This window comes from Peromyscus eremicus, chromosome 13 (assembly GCF_949786415.1).
Source record: "Peromyscus eremicus chromosome 13, PerEre_H2_v1, whole genome shotgun sequence".
Taxonomy (NCBI): Eukaryota; Metazoa; Chordata; class Mammalia; order Rodentia; family Cricetidae; genus Peromyscus; species Peromyscus eremicus.
In genome coordinates, this window is record NC_081429.1 from 53,506,910 (window position 1) to 53,534,876 (window position 27,967).

The following is a 27,967-nucleotide window of genomic DNA, read 5'->3' on the forward strand; positions in this document are numbered from 1 at the left end:
GTCTTTCCATACCCATCATGTTTAGGAATCTTCCTCTGACTTCCTTAGTGTAGCTTCGCTGGGCTCTTCCCAGGGATTTGTGTGTGTGTGTGTGTGTGTGTGTGTGTGTGTGTGTGTGTGTGTGGTGGTTGTGTACGTGTCTCACTTCTTGGAGAGTGACATGTGCAGCCTTTGTTTTGCATCTTCTCTTACAGGTTAATTGTAAACTTGCCTTTGAAGCTGATTGTTGCTATTGCGTTTTCTGCAACTTAGGTATTTGGGAAGGACAATCAAGCCTGCCTAAGACTCCGTTTTTTAGTAGACCAAACAGCAGCATGTCTCCATGTCTGGCCACTCTTCTGTCCCTTGTGTTCTGTGTCACCCCTTTATCTTGTGGCCGTCCAGCTGTCTGTGACTGTCCCACACGGACTCATCTCATTACCTGGGCTGTGATCTTGCCTGTCTAGAAAGGTATTAATTCTTTTTATAGAGGTTTACAATAGTGGCTCCTATGAAATCATTTTAGTATTATCAAGTTTGTTTTCACATTGTTTCAAGTGAATTCCTGTCAGGTCAAAATTATTTATATATGTAACTTAAATTCATCAATTGATTTTTATTTCTGGTTTTATTTTGTCTGGTTAATTGCTTTAGACACTAAGAATCAATTTATCTTTTTTCTTTCTTTTTTTTCTTTCCTTCCTTCCTTTCTTTTTCCTTCCTTCATTCTTTTTTTTCTTTCTTTCCTTCTCTCTCTCTCTCTTTCTCTTTTGGTATTTTTGAGATAGGGTCTTGTGTAGCCCAGGCTGACCTCAAACTTGCAGTGACCTAGAATCCTGGTTTTCTTGCCTTTAACTCCCATGTGCTGGGATTATAGGCCTGTGCATGCCTGGCCAGTTTGAATCTAAACCAAGTCACCCATTATGTTGGCATTGTGAAATCTACAATGTTTTTTTTTTTTTTTATAAGCATCATCATCCAATTTACTGACAGAATGTGAAGGGACAGGAGAAAAGATAAGCTCAAATCCTGGGTCGTAACTGAATACCAAATTCCCAGCTGTTAACGTTCAGGCACAAACTCTGGACCTGGAACTGTATTACCTGGTTTACTGAGTTATTTTAAAGGACTTCAAGTGTTTTTACCTTTCCTGTTATGATAAAAGAACACGATTGCAGTTTGGACTGAACTTTTTGGAGCTCAGTTTTTACTGCTTTGGAATTTCTTTTGCTCTGTGATATTATTTATTTATTTATATCACATTCAGTTGTCACTTCTAGAAATACTTGCACTGAGATGTGGGTCCTTGGACCAAGAGACTTAACATTTCCAGCAGTCTATATTCTTTCCTAACTTTATTCGTGTGTTCACCCTAGGGTTTCCTTAGCTACCACTCTAGTGTTTCAAGTTCAAAGCTGCTTTTGCCCCAGCAGGAAAGGTGGGAGTAGGTGGGCAGTTGGTTTTACCTCCAGGTTCTGCATCTTTCTAACATGATGTCACTCCCACAGACAGAACAACCATCTCTTTCTAGATCTTTGTCTCTGGCAAGTTAGCAGGGTTCCGGATCTAGATCTTTGGGCCTGCGCATTCTTTATAAGATTCTTAGAGAGTCCCTGCTTCATTTTCCAGAGTTCCTGCGAGGCTGAAGAATTTAAGCCCCTGGAGAACTTCCTGAGCTGCCAAACAGAAGGCTAGAAAGTGGAGTCTTTAGACTGCCCCTCCCTGTCAGGCAGGCAGCCATCCACCTTATGCAAAGTTACTTTACTTCAGCATACTTGGTGTGTCAAATGGGATGAGAGCTGTCCTTACTGAAGTTGTGAGATATTAATGATCATGAGATGACATCATAGCCAATGAGGGGTGTTCTTATTGCTATCATGTCCATGATGTTGCTTGCCCATTCATGTAACTCTTGTCTTACGAATCTTTTAATGGTTTTATAACTATTTTAAACTATTTCCTTAAGGCACCTCCATCTATGAAATCATACTCATTTTCTTTCAGCTTTTTAATAGTTTTTTTAAGTTATGGAATACTTAGCTCCTCTAAGAATTCCACTGTTGTAACCTCTAGGAGAAGTTGTTTTTTTTATATTTTTTTTCTTTTCTTCTTCTCCCCCCTCCACCCACAGTGTTTCTTTGTGTAGCTCTGGCTCTCCTGAAACTCTGTAGACCAGGCTGGCCTCGAACTCATAGAGATCTACCTGCCTCTGCCTCCTGAGTGCTGGGATTGAAGGAGTACACCACCACCGCCCACTATGATTTTGTACAGCTTTATGTTCTTCTGTGGCTAGAGAGATGGCTCTGTGGTTAACAGCACATGCTGCTCTTGCTGAGGACCTGAGTTCAGTTCCCAGCACCAACATCAGACAGCTTGTAACTCCAGCTGCAGGAGGATTTGATGCCTCTTCAGGTGCCTACATTCAAGTGCAGAGCCCCCCTGCCCCCACATAAACAGTGTATTCTCCTGAATTGAGGCTGCATGGCTCATCTACATAAAGGCATTCATTCTGCCTACCATAGTGAGCACTGGGAAGCGGAGGACCATAGGGCAGCCCCAGCCTTCAAGGTACTCAGCTCTCAGAAAGCCCTGCAGAAACTTCCGCTCTGTAGTGGGGGATTCTCGGCAGAAAGAAAACTGTGGAATTTTTTTCCTGGTTATTTTTTTTTCACAATTTATTTGGAAAACTGTACATTGTTAGTGTATAGGGTTTGGACTTTGGAGAAAAGAGAAGAGACTCCTGGTAGCATAATGATGAGACTGTAGATTTCATTGTTTACATTGCAGCTTTCTCCAGGGTCAGTGGGAAGAAGGCTCTGCCTTGGGTGAGGGCCATGTGTGCAGTATGCGGGGAACAAGAGTAGTAATTACTTTGGACTATTTCATTTTCATGTAATTAAACATTCCTAAATTTTTAGAATTTCTCAATAAGAATAGATTTGAGGAATTTTACCCGACAAGCTTTTCCCTTCTTTTCTTTTTTAAGAATATATCCTCTAGAAATAAGCATGTGGAGTTTGATTTCTTTACCATGAATAATTGTACTAAAATATCTCAAGGACATGTTCTAAATTTGCGGTTGTTATGTGTGAAGGTTCAGAACACTTTTCAGGAAACAGCTTCCTTTTCCTGGAAAAGCAAAATAGCAAAACAAGTAAACAAATAAACAACCCACTACCCTTACCAAAATCCAACCAACCAAACACAACAGAACACGCCCTATAAACCTAAAAGGTGATCCTAATAATGGTGAAGTATTCCTTGTGCCTCTAACTGTGCAAAGCATACAGTTCTTTCTCTTCACCTACACATCCCTCACCTCCACTTCCCCTCTGGCCTTTCTGTGCACCCTCAGGACACGCCTCCCTGTTCTTGTATTTCCTATTTCCCTGAGCTGCCTGCCTGGCTTCCTAGTCCCTGGAGACCTCGGGAATTGGGTCCCCTGGTGGCAGCCCCTAGAATTATTATTTCACAGGTCCTGTGTGGGGGGTGTCTGTGACCCCAGTTTGAGAACCAGTGTTGCAATCCAATCGTCCTTGGCTTCCGTTCCCTCTGATGAAGTCGATATTATGCAGGGCCCCTTCTGAAGCTCTTTGTTGCTGAAGAACAGACTGCTCGGTGGGCCAGAACAGATTGTCACCATGTAAATGCGGAGTCAAGGGACATAATTTTACGGGCTCACACCTATCTCTCAGCCAAAGGCATTTCAGGTTAGTTGTTTGCCTGCACTGGTGAAGGAATATGGTCTCATTTGAACTGGGACAACCCTAGCTCTGGGTACATTCTGTGGTATGATGTTTGCCAACTCCCATTCAGCCCGTGCATTTATAATCATCAACTGTTTCCATGCATTGAGTCATGGCAGAAAAACCTCTTCTTTGTAGAACCTCATTAAGATTTCAGTTGCTAACAGATTTTCTTTTACAGTTCCAGCTTTCATGATATTAAGATATGGAGATTTGGGCTTCTGGGAGGGACTGTTTACAAGTCGAAAGCTTTTTGCTGTGGGAGCATCACCATGTTTCTAAGGGCACAACCAGAAAGGAAAAGAAAAGAATGGGCTGGCAGTCTGATTGATGTGACGTCAGACTTTGACAGCACAATGAAGGGTGCTAAGTCACTTTAAAAATATTATTTGTTTGAGACCTGTGTGGTTTTACTTACTATAGCAATTAGTTTAAATGATGTTTTTGTAAATTTTATTTGGGGTGGCCAGAAAGACGCATCACATTGGTAAAATAGGAGCATTTTAAAATGAATATTTCTTTATGTTTGTGGTATCTAGATGGTAGACAAACAAGCCCAGATTCAAATGACACTTTTTTTTTTTCCTTTCAGGGTGGCAAACAAATTATACTATGCCATTTTATATCTTTTTTTTTTTTTTTTTTTTTTTTTTTTTTTTTTTTTTTTTGGTTTTTCGAGACAGGGTTTCTCTGTGTAGCTTTGCACCTTTCCTGGATCTCGCTTTGTAGACCAGGCTGGCCTTGAACTCACAAAGATCCGCCTGGCTCTGCCTCCCGAGTGCTGGGATTAAAGGCGTGCGCCACCACCGCCCGGCTCATTTTATATCTTAAGAGTTGTTCACCCCTGTGCACTCCAAACCCTTTTTCTAAATAATGTGTGCTTCTTTAATGATGGTTGGCAACAATGAGGTGAGGGTTAGCAGCTTTGTTGTTTCTAGGTGCCTGCTGTACCCTGTCTTCTTTCTGCTAACTTGGTCATTCCTTAGGCCTGCACCAAGGGGCCCTGGGCTATCTAAGGAAGCATAGATCTGTCCACAGCTGGAGGCCCTGGCCTGTAGATGGTGGTTGTGTGTGAAAATTCTCATCTCTCTCCGTGATGTGATGTTACTGTGCCTTCTCTGGGGAGGCCCTGGCCACTCCCCCCACCCCCCCAGCAGTCCTCTCTGCTGTTTTGTGGGGTGAGTCTTCCACATCCAGCCCAGCTGCTCTTGCAGGCCAGAGGCCTTCTGGATTTCTCTGTTTGCTTTGCCTTTGCAACCTCTCCCTGAAGACCCTCACTTGATCTTGTTCCCTCTCCTCAAATTACCTGCTCATTCTCTATGGGTGATCTCATGGCCCTGGTTGACAGAAGTGCCTCCTAGTGAGAGTGTCACTGTTCTTGTTTGGGATCCTGCCATCCCAGGAGCCCCTGTGAGGATGGTTGCTGAAGACATGCAGAGTAAGGGAGGACTGAGTTTCTGCAGATCTGCTATGTGATTGATTTGCTTTGTTAACATTCTCATCCTGCCTCTGTGATCATCAGTATATTGTTGCTTAACATCCTTTTGGGCAATATCATATCTGTTCATAATTCTAGCCAAAAATTTCTGAATTAGAGGCTTTCTCGGTTCAAAATAGACGAGATTTCATGAAACAACTGGGGTTTCAGAATGCAAACGGCTCTTTTTCATGTGTGGTTACTTCTTTGATTTCCAGGAGAGTGTAGCAATTTGACAGTAGTACACAACTCCATTGAGAAAAATCTGTCAGGTACAGAATGGAGTAAAAGACAAAATAAAATGGCCTGTGCATGCCCCTTCCGGGGCAAGGATGCATTGTTTTAACAGCTGGGTGATTGCAGTTGAAATCTTCTCAGTAGCCTGTACTCTCTTCCTCCCCTCCACATAGGCAATAACGTAGATATGCTATTAATACATGCACACTGTTACACCCACTATACATATGTGTATGTCTGTGTCCACACCCATACCAAAAAACACACTTGTAAATCTATCATCTGTATCTTTTCACTTGTTATTAATATTTTTCATGGCATGAATTTTGAATGCCTGTTTGTATCCACATGTCACCAATTAACCATCTCATTTGGTGTAGACACTTACACTATTTAGAATTTATTTTTGCAAGTAACTTTTTAATAAAAAATTATGTATTTGAATTCCATTCTGTTCCTGATTAATTAGTTGGTGGTAGTGGGTAATAGTTTAAAATAACTTGAAAAGTCTAGATTCTATTCCTAGTTGACATTTGTGATTGATTTTCATTGACATCTAAGGTGTCATGTTGTCAAATTTCAGAATTTGCATTTAATTAGTGTTTTTTAAAATTATAGTTATCTTGGAATTAAGGTTTTCTTGGGAGGGGGGTGTCTCAGGCTGGCCTCAAACTGGCTGTCTAGTTAAGAATGATCTTGAACTCTTGATCCTCCTGTCTCTGCCTTCCAAATTAGAGTTAAAAAATACATAGTTCATTTGAATGTGAGCTGGTAGCATTGTCCTGATTTAAAGGTCAAACAGGGTCAATCAGGGAATCTCTAAAGCATGCTTGAAGGGACAAGGTTGCTAATTGGAATAGTCTGTGGTATAATGGTCAGCAAAGGTTTTATTGTGAGGTATGCCATGCTCGTCAAGGAATACAAGTGATTTTTATGTTTAGTATTAGGAAATAGATACTAAAACAAGCATTCTGGTTTGTACCATACTGCTAGAAAAATAGAATATTGCTAGTACCTTCCAAACTGTCTCTTTTTAATTGCTAATTTATTCTTATCAATGCAATTTAGTTTTTGTAAATGTGTGCCAAAGAGCTCAGTAGCCACAGAGTAGCCTGGGAAGAGTCGACATTTTCTGTTTCTTCTGCGTTTTCCTGCCTTCCCTCCTTACTTTCCCTTTCCCCATCCTCCTGGTGTCTCAACCCTCCAGTCTGATCCACTTCTGCCCCCTCCCCCGCAGCACGAGTGACCACAGGGACAGTATTGAACAGCACTGCCATCTGAGCCACCCGACCTCCCCAGGTTTGGATTTTCTGTTTAATTTAGAGTAAGATCCATGTTTTCCCTGAACTGCAGAGCCCCTCTGACCTGTGCTGGGTCACTGCTCACTAGTCACCCCTGTACCGGCTCCTATCTGCTCACCACTCACCCCTGTATGACTCCCATCCACAGCAGCTTCTCAGTTCTCTGCTCAGCCACCTCTGGCTACTGTGTGCAAGGTGGGTTCCTTTTCATCCCTAGGGGCCATGCTCCTTGACTTCCTGATTGTTCTTTCTCTGAGTATACTATTATTTCTATTCTTAGCACTTGCTACATTTTTAATTATACCTTTGCTTGTTGGTTAGTAGACTTTAAGTCTGATGAGTGTAGGTACATGTCTGTCTCATTCACCACGCTGCACTTCCATTACCTGGGTAGACACACAATATTGAAATAGATGAATGAATTAGAGTTTGGCGATGCCTTTGGACACTATTTTTTAGTATTACAAGGCTTCTTACATTCAAAATATTTATATAGTATTGAGCCACCGAACTAGGCCTGTGTTCTTGGGTCTACTTGTGCTGGCCATGTGTATTATTTTTTATCCCCACTGACCCATTTATTAAGTGCTACCAATTTAGGTCAAATACTCAATCAGAGAAATTATTTTTGTTTCCAGTACTAATCTCAGATATGCAGGACAGAAAGATTTATCCAACATACTACAGTGGAGGGCTCTTGATATAACAGAAAGAACGTGAGTTCTGGGGTCATGGAACCCTGAGAGTGGAGAGTAGTTATGCTGAATCTGCATCACATTTTATCCCTACTTTTCCTCTCACAAGCAATGATATCCACCTCATTGGTTGGTAGTAATGGTTGATAGGAGATAACACATACTAAATTCTAACATGGTGCTGGCCATGGATAGATGCTTAATTTATGATGTTATTTGTTTTTATTACTTATGTACCTATAGAATCAGCTGTTCAATCCTTTCTTCCTCCCATTTGGTCCTCTGGGAAACTGAGACTGCTTTGTAGGAGTAATGTAGAGATGAAATGGAATAATATGTACGTGTACTGATGCACAGTGCTTGCTGATGCATGGTACTTACTGATGCCTGGTACTTACTGATGCATGGTACTTGCTGATGCCTGGTACTTACTGATGCACAGTACTTTCTGATGCATGGTACTTACTGATGCACAGTACTTACTGATGCATGGGACTTACTGATGCATGGTACTTACTGATGCATGGGACTTACTGATGCACGGTACTTAGTGATGCACAGTACTTAGTGATGCACGGTGCTTACTGATGCATGGTACTTACTGATGCATGGTGCTTACTGATGCTTGGTACTTAGTGTTGCATGGTGCTTACTGATGCCTGGTACTTAGTGTTGCATGGTGCTTACTGATGCATGATGCTTACTGATTGTGGTACTTACTGATGCATAATGCTTACTAATTGTGGTACTTACTGATGCTTGGTACTTACTGATGCATGGTTTTTACTGATTATGGTACTTACTGGTGCGTGGTACTCAGGCAACTCTCCTGCCTTGTCGTTGCCTACAGTGAGTGAGTGCGGGTGCTTAGAGGAAGAGCTGGACCCAGTTACTCAGCAGCAGTTTTAGTCTTTAAGTTCATTGGTCCATTCACCAGCTGGTTTTGGAGATGCTCAGATTAGTGCCGGGACTGCAAGGACAGTGGAATAGGAAATGACCGTTTATAGGAAGTAGTCGTCATTTACCTCATGAGTGAATCTGCAGCGCAGTGGGATTGTCTCTCAGGGATGTGGGGAGGGTGCTGTTCCCCCTGGAGGTCTATGTGAGGTCCGTCTCAGAGGCTGGGAAGATGTTAGAGGGACCAGTCACCTTGATGCTCCCAGTCAGACAAACCTCGCCTTCAGTGAAAAATTTTTGTACCTTAGGCAAATTGTTTATCCTAATGGGAAGTGGAGATATTCTGTCACAGGATTTTTGTGAAGGTTAACACAATGAGAAAGTTGGAACACACCATTATGTATAAGTACATGTTCTTTGCAATCAAATGAGATTTTGTGCGCTTTTGTATATACCAGGAGATTGTAGAATAGCTTCCAATCCCAGGAAGTCATCTTTGCAGGACTTTATGAGGTGACCTGTTGGTTTGTTGTTCTCAACATTGTTAAGCCTAAACCCTATCTTACCTGTCAAAGTTCAGAGACTGGTCGGTCACCACCATCTGCACCTCAGCTTCTTAACACTTTTGCTTGGTCATGTAAGTGTCCTCCTTAACAACTTACATACCATAATGCCTTTCTCGCTTGAGATTCTAAGCAGGAAGCCAACCGTTTTAGCTCTGCATTATTGTTTCTCTATGATAACGACAAATGGGAAGGGCATTTTGTTCAGCTAGCCTTTCAAAACTGACAGAGAACCCGGATTCACATACCTCATTTAATGCCACCAACAGCTCTCAGCAGGGGCCATGGGCTGAGTGGACTGAGCAAGGAGAGGTGAGGGCTTTGACTGTAGCATTCTAGGCAAAGGCTTTTCACTTTAGGGAGGAAAAATACTACTTTTCTTCTCTCCACTTCTAGGTCCTCAGGCTGGGACTTTGTAAGTCAGACTGACAGAAGACAGACTAACAGGAGAAAAACAAGTTTATGAAGAGGTGCCTCTGTGTCTGACTCCTTCCAGGGACCTTTAGTTCAGTGTGCCGAGTGGCATTTTTGGGGTGACATTCTGCTCCCATTCAGTGCGTTCCTGCCTCTAAGCTTTGTCTGATTTCGTATTCTCAGACTCCAGTGTTCTCATGCTGACAGGCTTTCTTCTCTCTCTTCACCAGGGCAGTCATGAGCTCTAAATGGTGTCTGCTTGAGAGCAGTTTCCCATGGCCCGAGTTCTAGAACGCTAGAAGTCTGTCCTTTGGTTGACGTTGGTGCTTCTCACTCGCTTCTTGATGCTCTGTACTGGCTTCCACTGGGGCCCCTTCAGATCGCTCTTCCCTCCTCAGAACCACTGAGGCACTCTGTTTCTTTTTTTTCTTTTTTCTTTTTTTTTTCCAGTTTTTTGAGACAGGGTTTCTCTGTGTAGCTTTGCGCCTTTCCTGGAACTCACTTGGTAGTTCAGGCTGGCCTCGAACTCACAGAGATCCGCCTGGCTCTGCCTCCCGAGTGCTGGGATTAAAGGCGTGCGCCACCACCGCCCGGCCCGGCACTCTGTTTCTTGATGTTGATCTCTCCATACTGTCAAGGTGTGGAGTGTACTAAGATGGGGCTTCTGGGAGGTGGAGACAAGACAGTGTAGTCTTTATGTGGAAGTACGCCATTAAGCACCTTCTGTCTTTCACAGATTCAGAACCAAGTTCTTCCATCACAGTATGTGGCCACTTCATGTCTATATTGACTGCATTTAAAAATGCCCAATATACTTACCTTCATCTGTTTATTCTTCTTTTCCAGATTTTGTATTAGACACATTCAGGATTGCTGAGTTCTTTTCCAGATTAACCTGTGCTTGAACTGAATGACTTTGTTGATAAGTCCCTAGAATATAAAGAGTGCTAAGATGACCATGGTGATACACAATATAATACATGTTTTTTTTTTTTTACCTTTTTAGACATCATAGGTTTATAATTATTACTCATGGAATCCTACTAGCTGAGGTCCTTTCTTAGAGTCCAAGCATATTTCCACATAGCATAATCTTCACAAAATAGGAACACACTACATATAGTTGAATTAAAACTGATTAGAACTCATACCATGGAGCGCGGTGAATGTTTGTTGTAAGATATGACTCACCTTCTTTAAAACAATTCTTTTTTTTGTAATAACTGCCCACTCTTTTCCCTGGCATACTTATTTGTTATCTTTGCTTTGGTAAATAGCCACTCAGCTAGATGAAAAAGAGTGAGAAGAAAGACACAAAGGGATGTGTGTGCCTGGCCATCTATCTCCTTTCCCTTCCTCTGAGATTTTATATATGCTTGATTTCAAAAACCAGTTTAAAAATAAAAAAGATGAGGGCGGCTGCAATCTGCTCCACTTTGTGCAGATGAGGTGTGGCCCTCAGGCACCTGCCAAACTTCTAATAAGCCTTCAGTTGGGTCTGATTATTGAGAAGGCAGATCCTTTCCTATGGGCCAGGAATGGATTGGGAACCACGATTCCACTCGTGGATGTGGGTCAGGTCAGAGCAGTCCACTGCCTCAGCATGTGCATGAGTCAAACGGGCCTCACATGGCCATCCCTCTATTATTCTTGGCTTCTCCTTGAGGACAGTGAGGTTCCCAAAGGCCAGCAGGATTGTGACCTGTCTGTGCTGTGGCTCGTTTGAAAGGTCCTTTTCCTGTATATTTCAATTGAACAATGTTATTTCTGTGAAACATGTCTATAAGCCTTACATTTGCAACAACAAATATCTTTAATTATCCAGAATGAATGTTTTTACAAGGATGCCACTCAAGTGAGTTGAATTTTTGGATTATCAAGGCAGCCATTTTTAATGTTGCTGGATGGGGCATTATCTTTCAAATAGATAGTAGATGTAACAAAAGTGAAAATCTCCATCCTCTTGTTTTGGACTCTCTTAGAATATACTTTATAGAAATGGTTTGAAAAAGATTTCATTTTGTGGGAAGATTAAGTTCTTTTATGAGCTAAGCTGAGACTGGAAGTTTAAAGAGCTATGTTGGGGCCCATCTCCAGGTGTGGGTATGTAAAGAGTTATGGAAAGTAACTGGCTTTGTCAGTTATCCAAATCCAGCCCATGATCAGAACTGATAGCTATTTAACATGAACGTATCTCAGGTGAAATCACTTTGTAATCCAAATTACTTCTTGATCACAGAGGATCAAGAAACAGACAGTTGACATATTCTAGATCATCATGGATATTGAAGTCAGAGAAGTAATCATGTCCTAGATACAATATTAAACTATCACATGATTTAGTTCACAAAGTGATTTATGGATGAAGGACAGAATTCCCCTTTTCTGGCTTATTATAAGCATTATTATTATGGGCACCAACCCAACCGAATGTTGTGTTAGCAAGTAATTTTGTAGACTGTAAGAATTGCAAAACTTTTGTTTCTTATTTCTTTGCTTTATTTGGGAACATTTAAATACTGAAATTGCATATCACAAACGAAACTGGAAAGGAAATTTGCAAACCTTTTTGGTTCACACCATTCCTAGGACATATTCACATTTCAGTTTAATTGTGCAAGGTTTTGTATTTTTGTTTTTGCCTCTACTAGTGTCAGGATCAAAGAAACAAGGTACTTGAGAGATGAAGTGCTTTCTATTAGACTGACTGGTTTCGAGATGTATCCACAAGTATGAGAACCACAGACTTATCAGCAAGTGTCCATATGCATTTGACTTACATGAATTTAACTTATCATGAGTTGTATGAAATACTATATAAGGACCTAAAAATTAATGACTGCTCTGTTTCTGGTACCAGTCAGTTTGATTTTGGTCATGGGTATGTTGGTTGACTGCTTTCTTCCTGTGGAGCAGCATAGAATTAATTCCAGGAGAAGCTCAAAGCAAATGCTCCATTTCTTGATGGGTTAATAGAAAATGACATGGCAAAGAACACTGGACAACTGAAAAGAGAGGCAAATTTGGGCCACTAAATATCATCCTCATACAAGGATTAGGTATGAAGAAAAGCAGGACGCTGTTGGTGGACATTTTCTGTGTTTTCATCTCCATGGATTATGGGATGTATTTGTTAAAACAACAAAAGTAACACATACAACACAGTAGTAGGAAGCTAGAGTACGTGGATCCTCTTTTGTTTCCCGTTTAGGAATGTGAATGACTAAATATATAATTAGATTTGTGACTTTCCTTCCTTTTAGAGGTGGGCAGTTTGATAATAGTTTGCTGTTAGAATCAAAGTGGAGCACCATTCTAGTTATTTTAAGGATGGTTGAATTAAAAGCAAAACAAAAAGGACTCCATGTGACCTATTAGCTCTGGCCTGGTTCCCCAGGTAGAGCCCTGTAGACTTATACAGCATCATCTCATGTAAGCTTTCTCTTCTCTTCTCTATCGGCTTTCTTTTTTCATTTTTATATTTAAATGTTTATTTTTTTTTGAGAACGAGTCTCACTATGTGGCCCAGGTTAGTTGTGAGCTAGTGCTTTTCCTGCCTTGGTTTGCCATTTGTTGAGATCACCACATACACTACCCCATTCAGCTCACCAGACTATTTAAAAAATAGTCCAAATAAGTCTCACTGAGGGGAGAGACTGAGCCTGCTTCTGTGGAGTGGAGGGACCTTGGTGTTCAATTCAGGCACTTTGCAATAGGGAAGGTTATTCTGTTCAGCTGTGGGGATAGGTGCCATCCTGGGGGATATAGAAGATATCACCAATGGGAAGGACTGAGCATCTCCTCAGGCATCCCCTATGAATGAACTAAAAGTGGGTCCTATTATTATTTTGAGGTCTTCATATATTTATTAATTAATAATAGAATGATTGTGAGATTTTTGTTCCTTGATCTCAGTTATATCATACTTTATGAATCAGATATATTTACATGTATAGATTATACTAAGGACTTCGAGGAGAGGAAATTATTTGTAGAGGTATATGAACACTTTATTCTATCTAGTGCTGTAGATCTGAGAATACTTGTTCTAATAATTGTTACTATTTGTAAGGGGATCCCTTGGGTAATAACTCATAGCTAGCAATTTTGAAGTAGAGAACATAATTCTGTTTATTCAGGTATAGTCACTGTCTTAGTTAGGTTTATATTGCTGTGAAGAGACACCATGACCTTGGCAACTCTTATAAAGGAAAACATTTAATTGGGACGGGCTTACAGGTTCAGGGGTTCAGTCCATTATGGTCATGGCTGGAGGCATGGCAGTGCGCAGGTAGACATGGTGCTGGAGAGGTAGCTGAGAGTTCTACATCTGGATCCATATACAGCAGTAAAAGAGCACAATACTGGGCCTGGCTTTGAGCATCTGAAACCTCAAAGCCCACTAACAGTGACACACTTCCTTCAAGGCCACACCTCCTAATAGTGTGCCACTCCCTGTGAGCCTATAGGGGCCATTTTCATTCAAACCATCAGTCACTCATAGTTTGTAGTAAACAGTGTAGTTGGCAGAATACTTGGGTTTGTTTTTTTAACTTTGATTGAACTACGTTCCCCTTTCTGATTGATGTAAGTGCCATTGTTTTGCTCACCAACTGGCAGACCTTCAGTTATTCTGAATGTAGAAGTTGTTTGCTATACTTAGGAAGTTAAAGAAAAAAAAATAAAGATTCTTCCCTGAGAAAAATAAAGTTGGATGCTTGCCATTTTTTTAAAGTAGAATTTTAATGAAGGACAAATCAACCCACCAGTTCAGTGTTGTCAAGTTTGAAGGCTTAATGCCTCTTTCAAAAGACAGTAATCAAAGCCACCGCGATTGGACCCCATGTACTTGGGAGGCCTTTTGGCCTAGGATTTCAGAGCTGCAGTGGCAGGGAGATACCGAAGGAATCTCTTTTGTAGTGCAGGGCGTTGCACGGAAAATTCAACTTGAGGACATTAGCCCCTGACCTTTCTCTGCCTGTGTCAGCCTTTTGGGAAGGCATCTGCACGTGCAGAGGATCTCTGGGATAGTGGGCAGAGGGCAGGATCTCTCTCTGGGATAGTGGGCAGAGGGCAGGATCTCTCTCTGGGATAGTGGGCAGAGGGCAGGATCTCTGGGATAGTGGGCAGAGGGCAGGTGGCACTTCCACTCAGACTAATAATGGCAGAATGGAGGGTGAGGGGCTCTAGTCATTGGGATACAACGAAGTGCCAGCCGCAGTACATCAGCCAGCTTTTTACTGCAAGTGACAGAACACACGAGAAAATGACTCTAAAGGGAAGAGAAACTCATCGGGCTGAGGATTTCAGGGAGTCCAGTCCATGGTCAGCAGGTCAGTTGCTCTCAGGCCTGTTGAAAGACAGAAGCATCGTAGAGGAGGGAGCTGCTCACCTCGGGTGGCCAGGAAGCAGATAGAGTCGGATATGGGGCGAGTTCCTTCCAAGGTGCTCCAGTGACAAACTGACTCCATCCAGGCCCTGCTTCCTAGCAGCCGGTTTAGCTCTGTGCTCCTCGGTGGTGGGATTAGCACTTTCATAATCTGGTTACCTCCCAGTAGCATTACCAGATGGGGAAACTAAGCCTTCCACCCATGAGCCTTTGAAGACATTTTCAAACCATAACACCAGAAGATAATTTGCTGTGTTAGCCAGTGACATTTTAGGATATTCAGTGTTTTGCTTAAGTAAAGGCAACTCTCCCTCAAAAACACTGTACAGAGCTGAACGCTTACTTCTTTATGTTAACTTAGCATTCATGAATGCCAGTGCACACAGCTCTTCATAACGTCCTTAAAATGTTTTTGCATTTATTTGCTTGTGCATGTACATGTCACAGCATGCACATGGAGGGTAGAGGACTGTCCACAGCATCACTTCTCTCCTTTCACTGCCTGTGTGTTCTGGGGACCAGATGGAGGTTGTGGTTTGACAGCAAGCCTCTTGACCTGCTGGGGCATCTTGTGGGCCCAGCTTTATCATTTTCAGTGCAGTTTGACTTGGGTTCTTTCATTGTGAGTCAGGCAGGGGCTTTCTTTGTTTCATTGAATTCTTTTTCTTTTAATGCCTCATGTTCTAGTAAAGAAAGCAGGGGCCCAGAAAGATACAGAGCCACAGCCAAAGCCACATCTCTGACTTTCCTCCTGCTGCCTTTCAGTGAAATGGCCTTACTGGCATGTGATCCACCGTATTGTAGGCATCCTCATGGTTATGAGGCTAGGGTTATTAAGACAAGTTAAATTGACATAATCCTGACAGCATAAAGTTCAAATTTGCAGAAAGTTTTCTAATGTATATTCATATATAGGAAAGTGTGCTTCACCTCCCATATTGCTTATTCAGTCCATGCCAAGTCCACATAGCCAACAAGAAATAAACACAGCGACAGTGCACCCCCACCCCACTTTCCTTCCATGCTGGAACATTGTGCTTTCTTGTTAGTTGTCCTGACAGTAGTGAGCACATTTTCTAGTGAATTAAGAATGAGAGAATCTGGGAATCATTTGGTTTCAACTCTTCTCAGGTTGAGAATCTGAGGCTAGATCTTCATCTTCTGGCCATTGTGGTTTTTTGTTTGTTTGTTTTGTTTTAAGTGAGAACCCTAGGCAGTGATTCTCAAGGCTGGCTTCTCAGCAGCCTCTCTTAGGGTTCTCTCCATAGAGCTTTTGTTTCATAGGCCAGAAAGGGGCTCGTAATTGCTCTAGGGGTGAAAATGGAGCTCACTCATTTAATGAGACCACTTTGAATAGCAGTATCCTTACAATGGAAGAAGAAGAATTAGTTTCTTCCTCTTTGCTTCCTCCCAGATCCTCACAAGGTATTCGATTCAACTGCCATGGCTAATTATACATATAATCAGGACCGGTATCTACATCTCTCCTTCTTCAATTGCCCTTTAATTCATGTGACATTTTTCTGACATGTCTGAATATTCCATGGGGCTCATATAAGCTGTCATCATTATTCATCACCATGTGTGTTGTGACTGTAAGTCTGCCTTTGATCCAGTTCAAGAAGTGTTTGTCTGCTGAGACTACCTCTTATGTATTGGGCCCTTGGCGTCTCTCATAGCCATTAAAGTGATAGTGGCATATTTCAAATTTTGTTTTGCAGTATTTAAATATGACATTTCCAAAATGCAAATTAAGGAGCTATCTGGACATCTCTAAGTGTGAAGTGTCTGAGACCTGTAAATCATGTGCACTCTAAGGCTTAATAGAATAGAATACATGATGTGCGTCTCATGTACATACACAGGAGCACAGGGAGTGAAAAATCATTAGAATGTTTGGAAGGGAACAAAAGCAAATATTCTCCAAATCAAAAGCATTTGTCACTTTCAGTGATTTCATCCATGTTTGCTCTCATGCTGTATAGCTACTTAGTGAATGGCTGAGAGATCTGTTGAATTGGAACATGGATAAAAGTGGACACCCTAGTCAGGTACGGTGGCATACACCTTTAATCTCAGCACTTGGGAGGCAGAGGCAGGAGGATCTCTGTGAGTTTGAGGCCAGCCTGGTCTACAGAGTGAGCTCCAGGACAATCAGGGCTATTGTAGAATTACCTTGTCTTAAAAAAAAAAGGTGCATAATATAAATGTACTTCTTGCATTAATCTGGCCACCTTTTCTTTGATACTTTACATACCATCATAATAGCACCCTTAAGGTGCACCCTAGATTACAGGAAACAGAGTATACCTGAAGGATTATTCTGGAATATGTAACTGGGAGCATGAGATTGATAAGATTTCCCAAGCCTGCTGAACCGGGTGGTAGAGTACCTGCAATGTCAGACCATCAGGAAACTCTACTGTAGCTCTTTAGCTCCCCTCTGAAAAGATTATGGATAATTAATTAGGACGTGAAATATGCAAGGTGACAGCAGTTTTAGATCTTTCGTGGATACTTCTTACCCCAGAGCATACAGAAACACTAGCTAAGTATGTTTTGAAGAACAGCTCTAGGGGCCTAACACAGTAAGTCCAAGGGAATGTGCGTTCCCTGTGCCTTTGTTTTCTAGAGATGTTGGGGGAAGACAGGGATGGAGGAAATACCTTCATTCAAATGTTATTTCTGAACAGAAAGGAGGAAGGAGAGGAGGGGAGGGAAAGGGAGGAATGACTGGGAGAAAAGAACAAGAATCCTTGTTTGTGTTACCTGCCAAAATTAGTCCTTTAATTTGAAATTCTTTCAGACAATTGTTAAAACTAGAAACAATAATACGAAAATCTATCACAGATGAGGTTTCTAACCAGCACTAGAACTGGTCCCAAGTAACTTCACGCGACACTTTTCTCATTTTTCATTCTCCATGTAATAGTTTTAAATGGTACTCTCATGAAATAAATAACTAAATGCCAACCATATTTTTTTTTTATAGCCTGGCTGATAATTTGGCTGTTTTTCAGGAGAATTGGAATTTTCAAAATTAAATAAGGGTTTATAAAATACCAACTTCAGAAAGTTTTATTTAATTTGTGGAATAATTTTGTTCACCCTCTTCTTTCTTTCCTCCCCCCCCCGCCCCCGCAACAGGGCCTTTATTAATTTAGTCTAGTTACTTAGTGCTTATATTAAATAATCTAATAAAAATCAGAGTTGTAACATAACGTTTCCCAAATGTGAAACAGCATCTATTACATGGGACCAAATCTTTGTGTTGCACAATGTAGAAACATGTATAGAATTACAAGGCATCAAATGCTACTGTATATGTGTGTGTATGTGTGTGTGTGTGTAGAATATGTCTATACTGTAAGGGGGTGACTATTTCTAAAAAGTTGAGAAATGCTGTTTATAAACCTATAGTTTATAGAAAGTACTCTAAAACTAATTTTGGTTTTTAAGTACCAATAGTCTTCCTGGTAATATTCCTTGAAAAGTGTAGGTATGGTTTAAAAATCAAAAAGTCATTTTTAAAATTTTTTTTGTGTGTAGGGACATTTTCTCTGCATATTTATATCTATGTGCACTGTATGTGTGTCTGGTGCCTATGAAGCCTAGAAGAGGGCATCGGATTCCTTGGAACTGGAGTTACAGATGATTGTGAGCCACCATGTAGATGTAGGGAATCAAATCCAGTTCCTCTGCAAGGGCAGAAAATGTTTTTAATGGCTCAGCCATCTCCCTAGCTCCTAGGTTAATGTTCTTCAGAATTACAACTTTGGTTGTTTGTGTGATAAATAATACTCAGATTGTTGCAAGTGGATCAAATGTGTATGGGGAATGGAAATCATGCGCTTGCATTCATGTAAGCATGTGTGCACTGTGCTCTGTTGATTTCTAGATAAATATATATATATATATATATATATATATATATATATATATATATATATATAACAATAGACCCTCAACATTTATTCTGAGTTGTTGAATTATTTGTTTTTGTGCTGTTATAAATACAGTATTAAGTGCGTTATAGGCTCCGAGACCAATGTGTTGAGAGGTTTTGTTAATTTGTGTAAATTACAGAGGCAGCTGAATAAAGCAGAATTCCTGAAGAATGCTATTTCATCTGTGTTTCCCTTTACTGGAGTGCAAAGCAGTTGGGATGTATAGAGTCCTTACATTCAAAGTGGAAGGTGTTGCAGAGTTGGCCTGCTCCAGAAACTGATGTTGGGGTTCTGCTAAGCTATGCATCAAGAAGAGAAGCATGTGTTGGCCTTTCCTTTCTCTTTCCTCATTGCGTATCATTCCGCCACAGGTTCAGCAATAATAACTACAATTTATGCCATTTTCCTGGTGCAGATTGATGATATACCACAGTCAGGCCACAGGTTAGAAGCACAGGCTGAGTTATTACGTACTGCTGGGTAGTGATTTCCTGTGAACTGATTTATGGATAAATAATTCTATGTTCTTATTATATAGGACAGACAGTTTTTAATTTCTTTAACAAAGCATAGCTTAACAACAGAAAATTATATGCTGGAGCGTAGGGACCCAATCGCTCCGAGGAGGGTAAACAGATGCAATCAATGTCATGAGTTCTCCTATTTTTACAAGGGTCTCATCAGCAGTTGGTGTATTGTGGAAATAATACTGAGAACCAGAAGCCCCAAGGCTTAGTTATTCTGAGACTGGAGTTTTATTGACACTCTTTTGCTGAGATCTTTTCCAGGGGGTTATGAGATATATAAACTCCAGCCTTTGGATATTAAAGCTAATGTCTCATTTTTCCCCCCAGGTTGAGTTTTCACTTTGGTTTTAAAATTAACGTCAGGATGCACCTGGAATAAAAGGAAGTTATTCACGGAGTTGAATTGTGAGGGTACTGTTGATATCTTGCTTAGTTGCTTGCATCTGTCTCCTACATGGGTTTTGTCAGCAGCTCTCTCCACATCGCTGTGGACTGTGAGAACTTTCATGTTCCTTACAGAGGACATGACATAGACCTTCATTGCGTGAGATGGTTCTTGTATTTGAGGTACAGGAGTGGAAGTTCTCATCCTGGCTCATTTGGGGAGTACTTTTACTTAGCTGTGTGTTTAGCAAGAAGAAGCTTCTTTATTCAAACTCGGTCCAGGATGCATTGGTTGATGTTTGCATATTTGTGACTCAGAGACACATGAGGAAAATTTGTTTAATGGATAATTAGCACTACATGCAAACTCTTCTGAGGTTCTGTTGGCTGTACTGTATGTCACCATAGCTCACTTCCACTTTAAGTGGTTTCTCAAATCTTCAGTCCCATACTGTTCAGTTACAATTTGCAATATCCCACACCCTCCAATTTTTATATATTAAAGGTTAATAATTTGAAAGACAGAAATTTTGCTTTGACTTTGCAGAGCATGTGGTTTCTCTTAGACTAAAAACTGATAAAATACTGAAGACACCAATACAGACACTATTCATGTTTCCTTTTGTGAAATGTCAACTCTTTGACTCTGGAAGGATATTACATGGAGAGTGAAAAAGTGCTTTCCATTGTTGCATCTTTTTAATTTTAGACAAAAATTGCTTCCATTCCCAACTTAATTTTATGTCACTAATGGGAAATTTACCTACAATTGCATTTTGTTATTTGGTCTGAATGCATTATATAAAGAGTGAATTGGCATTCTGTATTTTAGAATGAACAGATTTGTCTGGATATAAACAGTTTTATTTATATTGTGCTCAATTCAATCATGTTAACATTTGTATGAATTTCAACTCCAAAATAAAGGCTCATAATTTGTGACTCAAAGACCTTGAAACTGCATCTGTAATAGTCCTCAACACCAGGCATTTTCCGAATGTTTGCAGATGATGCGTTTCTTGGAAATAGTAAGATGACTTGGGAGACACTGTTTATGTCTGCAGTGGCTCCTTGCGGGGACCATTTTCCCCAGAGAGCTCCCAGGTGTAGCCGACTCTTCTGCCTTCTGTTTATTCGTTGGTTTCATTTTTTCCTTTTCTTCAGAATAAATGTCAATGCCCTGAGTGATACATGACTGAGGATGAGCATAGCCCTGCTCGAGAGACTTGCCTTGTCATCAGGAATTGGCACAGGGGCTCATGCTTAGAGTAGCAGGGCTGAGTAGGGAGGGTCTAGTGGTCTCACACTTGACGAGATGAAGCCCAGTTCCTAGTCCTGGCTGGTACCCATTGATTTTTAAAGTCACTTTTATGTAGAACAGTGACCCCCTGAAGACGAACAAACGGTTCTAGAAAGCACCTGATGTTGGGTGCGGTAGCTCATGCTTATAATCCCTGCACTCATGAGACTGAGACAGGAGGACCATGAATTTGAGTAAACGCAGGCTACATAGTAGTCAGACCCTGGCTCAGAAATGGACAAAGAAACAGGCAAAAAACAAACCAAAACAAAGAAGAAGACTAGGTACCTGTAAAGTAACATAAAGGGATATTGTGGTAAAATTCACAAACCAAGTATGGATGCTCTCCGTGCAGCTGTGTAGAGAAAGGACTACTTCAGATGGATTGCTCAGGCTAGACCTAGTTCTAGACCGGAAGCTGAAGAATGTTCAAGATTCTAGACACGACTATTAGGGATCAGTGCTCTAGAAAAGTGAGAGTATGATATCTGCTCAGAACAGGAAAAGGGACCTTCATGTATTGAGGATCCACGTGTGCCTGACACCTGTGTGTCAAAGTAATCAGACCCCAGCAGTTTTCTCCTTTTTACACTCTGGAGTTAGCTTAGATTGCAGCATTAGAAGTAACATCTGTATACTGGAGGTTATGCCAGGATTGTTGAGATTTCCTAACCAGGAACTGTCCCTAGTGGGCCTATGACATTTTTTTTTTTTTTTTTTTTGGCCTTATTTATCTATACTGCAGGCTTTGGTGGCCCCACCTTACAGGCTGGGATGAGACTGCAAGTTGTAATGAATCACTCCTGCCTGGAATGTTGTAGCGATTTTTTGCTCCCCCTAGAGTGGTTTTCTCTTTCCTTTCATCCAGCCCTCTTCCAGGAGAGATTCATCTCCTCTAGCATTGCTTAGGTGCTGTTATGTCCTCACTTAGAAACTTGCAAAAAATATTTCCTTCTGGGTTTTTTTTTTTTTTTTTTTTGATCATTTGTTACATGGCAGTCCGTGTGCATGGAAAGCCCCATAGTAATGCAGAAGGTGGGCATAGTTATTACCCCCACTTCATTGACAGGAAAACTGATATGAGGAGAAACTAAATCACTGGCTCCAAATCTCAAATTTTGTACACACGAACCCCCAACTCGCTGCTAATTACCAGCCTGCACTGGGGTAACTGAGTCAGGTGTTCAAAACCATCTGAATGTGTACGCCTCCTTCAGTCTTTCCTTAGGACAAAGCTCGGTGCTAAGGGCTTTGCACGGAATACATACATTTTTTCCCTTTAAGGGAAGTACCTTTTGATTCCATTTTACAGATGAGCAGATTGAGGCATGGAGAAATTAGCTAACTTGCTAGAGTCACGTGATTAGAAGATGGTGGAAGCCAGGAATGCTCAGCAGCTATTTCCTTGGAAGCCCACACTCATTCACAGTTGCTCTGGTATACTGCTTCCCAGTTTGATTTCTTTAATTAACATTTGACTACTATTCTAAGTAATATTTTTGTCTTTTTTTTTTTTAAATCAGGAAAGGAGGCTGTTCCAAAGAATGTTTTCCAAAGTGGATTAGTGCATTAGACAGACAACCCGGCTTGTAGGGAAGGCACATTGAGGAGAGCCCACTCTAGACTTCCTGCCCCAGGTAGACAGTTGAGTATACACTGTGACCTCCAGACAGTGCAGAGAAAGGAAAGCATGCGCTTCCTCCCTTGCCCGAGAGAAGAGCATGGACCCTCTGTTCCCTTGAAGATGTAGAAACCAGCTTGGAGCAGATGCTCTGTGTGGAGGTATTCAGTGATGTGAAGCACCTGTGTGTCTAGCTCCAGCCCAAACAAGTCTCCTTCTGGCTCGTCAAGGTGGGGAGGGAGTTCACGTAAATGGAGATAACTGGCTTCAGTCTATTACTTCCTGCACACACACCCCTTAAGGAAAATGGAATATGATTTATTTTTTTACTTACTGGATAACCTTTTGTGTGCTTTTAAAATAGAGAGAGTCTCATTATGTAGCCCAGCCAGCTTTGTATGCTTGATATTTCTCCTTCTTGTTAGGGTTACAGGCATGTGCTACCGTACCTGGCATGTGTGTGTGTGTGTGTGTGTGTGTGTGTGTGTGTGTGTGTGTGTGTTTGTATGTGTATATGTGTGTCATGTACATCTGCGTTCAGGGTGCCTATGTATGTATATGTGTGTGCGAGCCTGTGCGCATCTGCTCACGTGCTTGTGCGCACTTGTAGGCCACAGTCAGACCTTGAGTGTCTTCCTTCATCACCCAGCTTGTTTTCTGAGGCAGGGTCTCTCAGAGTCTCCAGGTCAGTGACTGGCTAAGCCGGCTGGCCAGCACGTTCAGGGACTGGCCTGTCTCTGTGTCCTGGCATGAGGCTGGCACAAGGTTACAGTGACACACCACCATGCCCAGCCTCTCTGTGAGCGCTGAGGATCTGAACTCGGGTTCTGAAGCTTGCCCAGTAGACACTCTCCTGACTGAACCATCTCCGTTCCCTTATGACAAAGTCTTACCGTATGGCTCAGGCTAGTTTCAAGCTCACTGTATAGCTCAGGGTAGCTTTGAACTTACTGGTATTATAGGCATTTGCTACCATGCCTGGCAAGTTATAATTTACACACAATAAAAGTATTCGTATTAAGAGGCTGGTTTGATGGATTTTGACAAATTTTGTACTCAGGCAGCTTCTAGCCCAAACAAGCAAACCCGTCCTTCCCTGTGAATTCTCTTGCCATTCCCATAGATGAGTCTTGTTTCTCTTGGATTTGATAGGAATGAAGTCACACAGCTATATTTGGTTGTCTGACTGCACTGTGGAATGCTCCTTAAAAAAAAAAAAGGGAATGAACTGCTGACACACAGGCAGGTTGAATGTCCCAGAGAATCGTCCCTGGGAGTTTGCAGGGTTCATTTCCTTCGGATTACCTTCATAGTCCCAGTGACTAAACCACTCACAGAGTCTTCTCTGTGCCAATCAGAGAACACAGCCATCAACACCAGCCTTCTCCTTTATTCTCCTATAATTAAAAAAATGCGCTTTTAGGATACGGTCAGTTTATGTTTAACTTGGGGGCCATGGAGATAATGTGTTTTGTTTTTTTTTTAAAGGAAGTGAAAATCGCACAGTGATTTTCTTAGAAAGGTGGCAGGTTGGACCTGTTGTGTGGTCTCTTTTTAATATGGCTACCTCCAGAAAGGAGGAAGGCAGCAGATCGGGCCTCTCCGGGGTGGCTGTCCAGCAGGCCCCGGCTGCTCATCTCGTGTCTCCTCCGAGCTGTGCATTTTTCATTGTCATGAGAGGGAATGTTAGGGAAACTATCCCCCACAAAAAAGCAGCTCTTCTTGGCAGGGGAGAGATGAGCTAAGGAGCCAGAACTGGAGCCATACGGCACCATGAATGAGAGCTGCGTCGCTTTGCTGGGGCTGAGTCCAGGCACTATTTATACTGTAGCATATTCAGCAGCAGATTGTTAAGTCTTAATACTGAAACAGTGCATCATTTGAGTATTTTTGTTCCGTTTCTTCCCTGTTTTCAAGCATTATGTCAGGCATTCCACGTTCATTTATTTCATCTTGGACAGGACATACCCTCACCGGAAAGGTCATTTCCCACCCTGAGAGTTTTGCCTCCCAGCTACGGAGTCGTTTTGGGAATCTGTTCAAAGTACTTTTGGGTGTACAGGTGTTCTCTTTCTTCAGTGATAAAAATATATGTATTTTAAAAGAACAATGTAGTTAGACTCACCTGAATTGTCAACAGGAAAAATAAAAATGCTGTTTTTCTTTTATCTCTAAAACATAACATTTTTATATGTGACAATTTCTGACATCCTGTGGGGACCATCCGAGTTTTCATAGCATGGAAATAAAATTTTTGTTACCTGATGTCATTTGTGAAATGAGTTTATTTTTCTTCATCAAATTTCTGTATGCCCTGTGCTCCAGACCAGAGGGGCCCATCCGGTGAATAAGTTAGCATTTCCCCCGTGCGATGCGTGAGCACCCCATGAATCTTCCTGCTGTAGGGATTGCTTCAGTAGTGGCTGCTCTTTGCAGCCCCAGCTAGCCTGGGAGCTTTGTTCTGTTCATCAGCCATGCTTACCACAGACAGCAGGAAACCCACAGGGGAAAGGCGCCATTGTCATTCTAAAAAGAACCCAGGAATAAAAACCAACAGGCAGCTGAAGGCATCTTTGCTATTCTGAGCTGTGGTGCTCTGACCAGAAGTCAAGGTGAGGGCGGGTGCCTCCAGGGGCTGCAAGTGCTGTGTGCCCCGGACTCACCACAGTCAGAATGTGACTGAATGTGCAGCCTACACAGTAGTTTTCTTGTTCAATTCAGAATCAAGTCTTATATTTAGGTAAAGCTTGCTTTTTTTTTTTTTGTCTATGAAATCAGCAGTCCTGTATATATAGCATCAGTCTTAAGTTAGACTGTGGAACAAGACTTTGGCGAAAGGAAATATCCGTATGGTTTTTTAAGTAATTTCAGGCACAGAAAAACATAAAAGAATCAATTGTCTAGGACTAAACCCCACCCTTTCCATTCCTTATCTCTCCTGTGTAGTTCACTAACTCAGCTGTCAGCCAGAAGAGAATACCTCACCGCACACAGGGCCCTAAACTCTTAAGAGGGGGCGTTCGATGTTGACTGTTGAATGACCTTCTTGACATTGAACAAACTATGGAAGGGTTTAATAAATAGCAGATATATGTTTATTACGTTTTTCTTCCCTGTGCAGGAATAATCAAGCTCGGGAGGTGGAACCCTCTCCCCCTTAGTTACGTGACAGACGCCCCTGATGCGACAGTGGCCGACATGCTGCAAGATGTCTATCACGTGGTGACGTTGAAGATCCAGTTACAAAGGTGGGTATTTCTGAATGTCTGTCTGCTTCCTCCCAGAGCTACTGCCTAGATCTTAGAGTCACTGTGGAGTCCAGCTTGTCGTCTCCATTAGTTTCTAGACAGTGGGTAACATGAGAGGCGGGAGGAGGGAAGCAGGGGCTGCTTCACTGGGCATCTTTATAGTCCACATTCCAACTGTTTTATGCTGTTTTCAGAGGCAGTGAACTGGTCACCCAGGGGCTGCTTGATAAATCATTAAACATCTTCAGGGCAGGGGAAGGAAGGCTCTGCACGGCCCCTCTTCCTGTGGCTCCCCTCAGCTTTCTCAGAAGCCAACCCCAGAGCACCTCAAGTGTCGAATCCCTCTGCTGGCTGAGAGTTTTCTCCTTCAGAGGCTTCTGTCTCTCTGTGGTGGACACTCAGTGAGAGGCAGCCTGTGGTCTGCAGGGAGATCTGGAATGCTGCGCACCCCCCAGCATTAGAGGTTCTCTGTATCCGTTCCTGGTGAAGTACCTGCAAGTTGTGTCTTAAGCAATGGCGTCCTTGAGTGCAAGATTGAAAAAAATTTTCTCCTTTAGGAGAGTTTTTACTTTAGCAGGGACCCACCACCCCTGTTCTTTTTTTGTAGCAATTCTTCAGGGTCTTTCCTAAAAGTTACTTTTGGACTGGGAAAGTAGCTGCTCTGAGTTTTCCTGGGAAGGTGGGCCTTCACACTTTGGTTTTGGTGGCAGTGTGCTGACATTGAACCTTAGGAAGACCCGTAATGAGTCTCTGCTGGGAAAGCCCATCACCACGGTGCTATGTCAGTTCTCCAGTGTTTGGAAAGATCTGATGTGTAGAAATAGAATTTCTCCACACTCACATGCACAGTGACAGTCTTTCTTGGCTGTTAGGATGGAGGGCACCACAGCTGAGGTCTATGGGTTTGCAGAAGGAGCTTGCTCCCCTTCCCTCTCTTGGGAGCCTCCTAGATGTCCTACTCTGACAGTGGCATGGGACCCAAGAGCCGTGCAGCATTCTCGTCCTCTGCAGCCAGGCTATGGTTGAGGGTCACGTGTTACTCCTTCCCACTCTGTTTTGCAGTTGTTCGAAGTTGGAAGACTTGCCTGCGGAGCAATGGAATCATGCCACAGTCCGCAATGCCTTAAAGGAACTGCTCAAAGAGATGAACCAGAGCACATTAGCCAAAGAATGCCCTCTCTCCCAGGTCAGTGGCTCCAGGTGGCATCTTCTTGGTATTTTCTGTTGTCACACCGCACTGCTGGGGCCCATGGAGAAGGCGGTGTTAGAGTAAAAGTCATCATTTCAGGGATAGCTTGATAATGGCTTAAAATCAGTGAAAATATATGAGACCACTTGCCGAGGATAACCATCAACTTTCTAATGGTGCAGCTAGGACATAATGACATAGGAAGTCACTTGAGTTTCGTGTTGAAACCTCTTCTGCTGGTTAAGTGCCAGGTTGAGGCCTTGCACATGACCTCCAGTTCCAAAGTTGACATTCCCAGTGGTTGCCTTACGTCCTCTGCAGGATGGGTTGATAATGTTCAACTTTACGTCTTGGTATGATTGCATGATCCTTTGCCCTGTTAGGTAGTTAGAGGCTGATCTTTATGTTATAGACATTTGTAGAGGGTGTTTTTGTTTTTAAATAAAGTTACCACACAAAAATACATCATTAGAAACAACGACAATCCACTTTTTATGTGATTATACACTACAAGAAACCATGAAAATAAGAAACTGAACTGCGCCAAGGAACCAAAGCTAAGTCTTGTTTGGTTTTTCTGCTGGAGCTTGGCATTTGTATCAAGGCTCCAGCGGATAGTGTATGTTTTCTTGAACATCCCAGTGGCCTATAATTTACAAAAGAAACCTTGAAGACAAAAAAGAAGAGTGGAGAAGTCCATAAAAAGGCAACAGTTGCAGCCTGTGTATTTAAGCAGAAGTCATGATTTAGCTGTTCTGTCTGGCCAGATGCTAGGGAAGTAGAGGCTGTCATTGTGTGTCTGTGTATTTATTTTTTATTTTACTTTTCAAGGCTTGCTTACATGGGTGGGATAGCCTCCTCCTTGTCCCCTGATACCTTTGTGAGTCACCAAATCTAGTCATATAGGCTGTCCCTACAAAGCAGCCTGAATATGTCACACACACAGCTTCCGGTGTCTTATTTACTCTTAGCTTTTAACTGCAAAACCTTGGGTCTTGAGAGTTTTGTTCATTGAGATCAGCAGAGCTGCTCACTCTTTGCTCATCATAGGTT

General features: G+C 42.0%; 1 protein-coding gene across 1 annotated transcript in view; it reads left to right on the forward strand.

Moving 5' to 3' along the window:
• Satb2 (SATB homeobox 2) overlaps window positions 1-27,967 on the forward strand; it is a 148,917-nt gene that overhangs the window by 45,119 nt on the left and 75,831 nt on the right. The window contains exons 3-4 of the mRNA XM_059278094.1: window positions 25,599-25,725; window positions 26,788-26,911. Coding sequence (XP_059134077.1) covers window positions 25,599-25,725; window positions 26,788-26,911 — 251 coding nt within the window. The remainder of the gene's footprint in view (window positions 1-25,598; window positions 25,726-26,787; window positions 26,912-27,967) is intronic.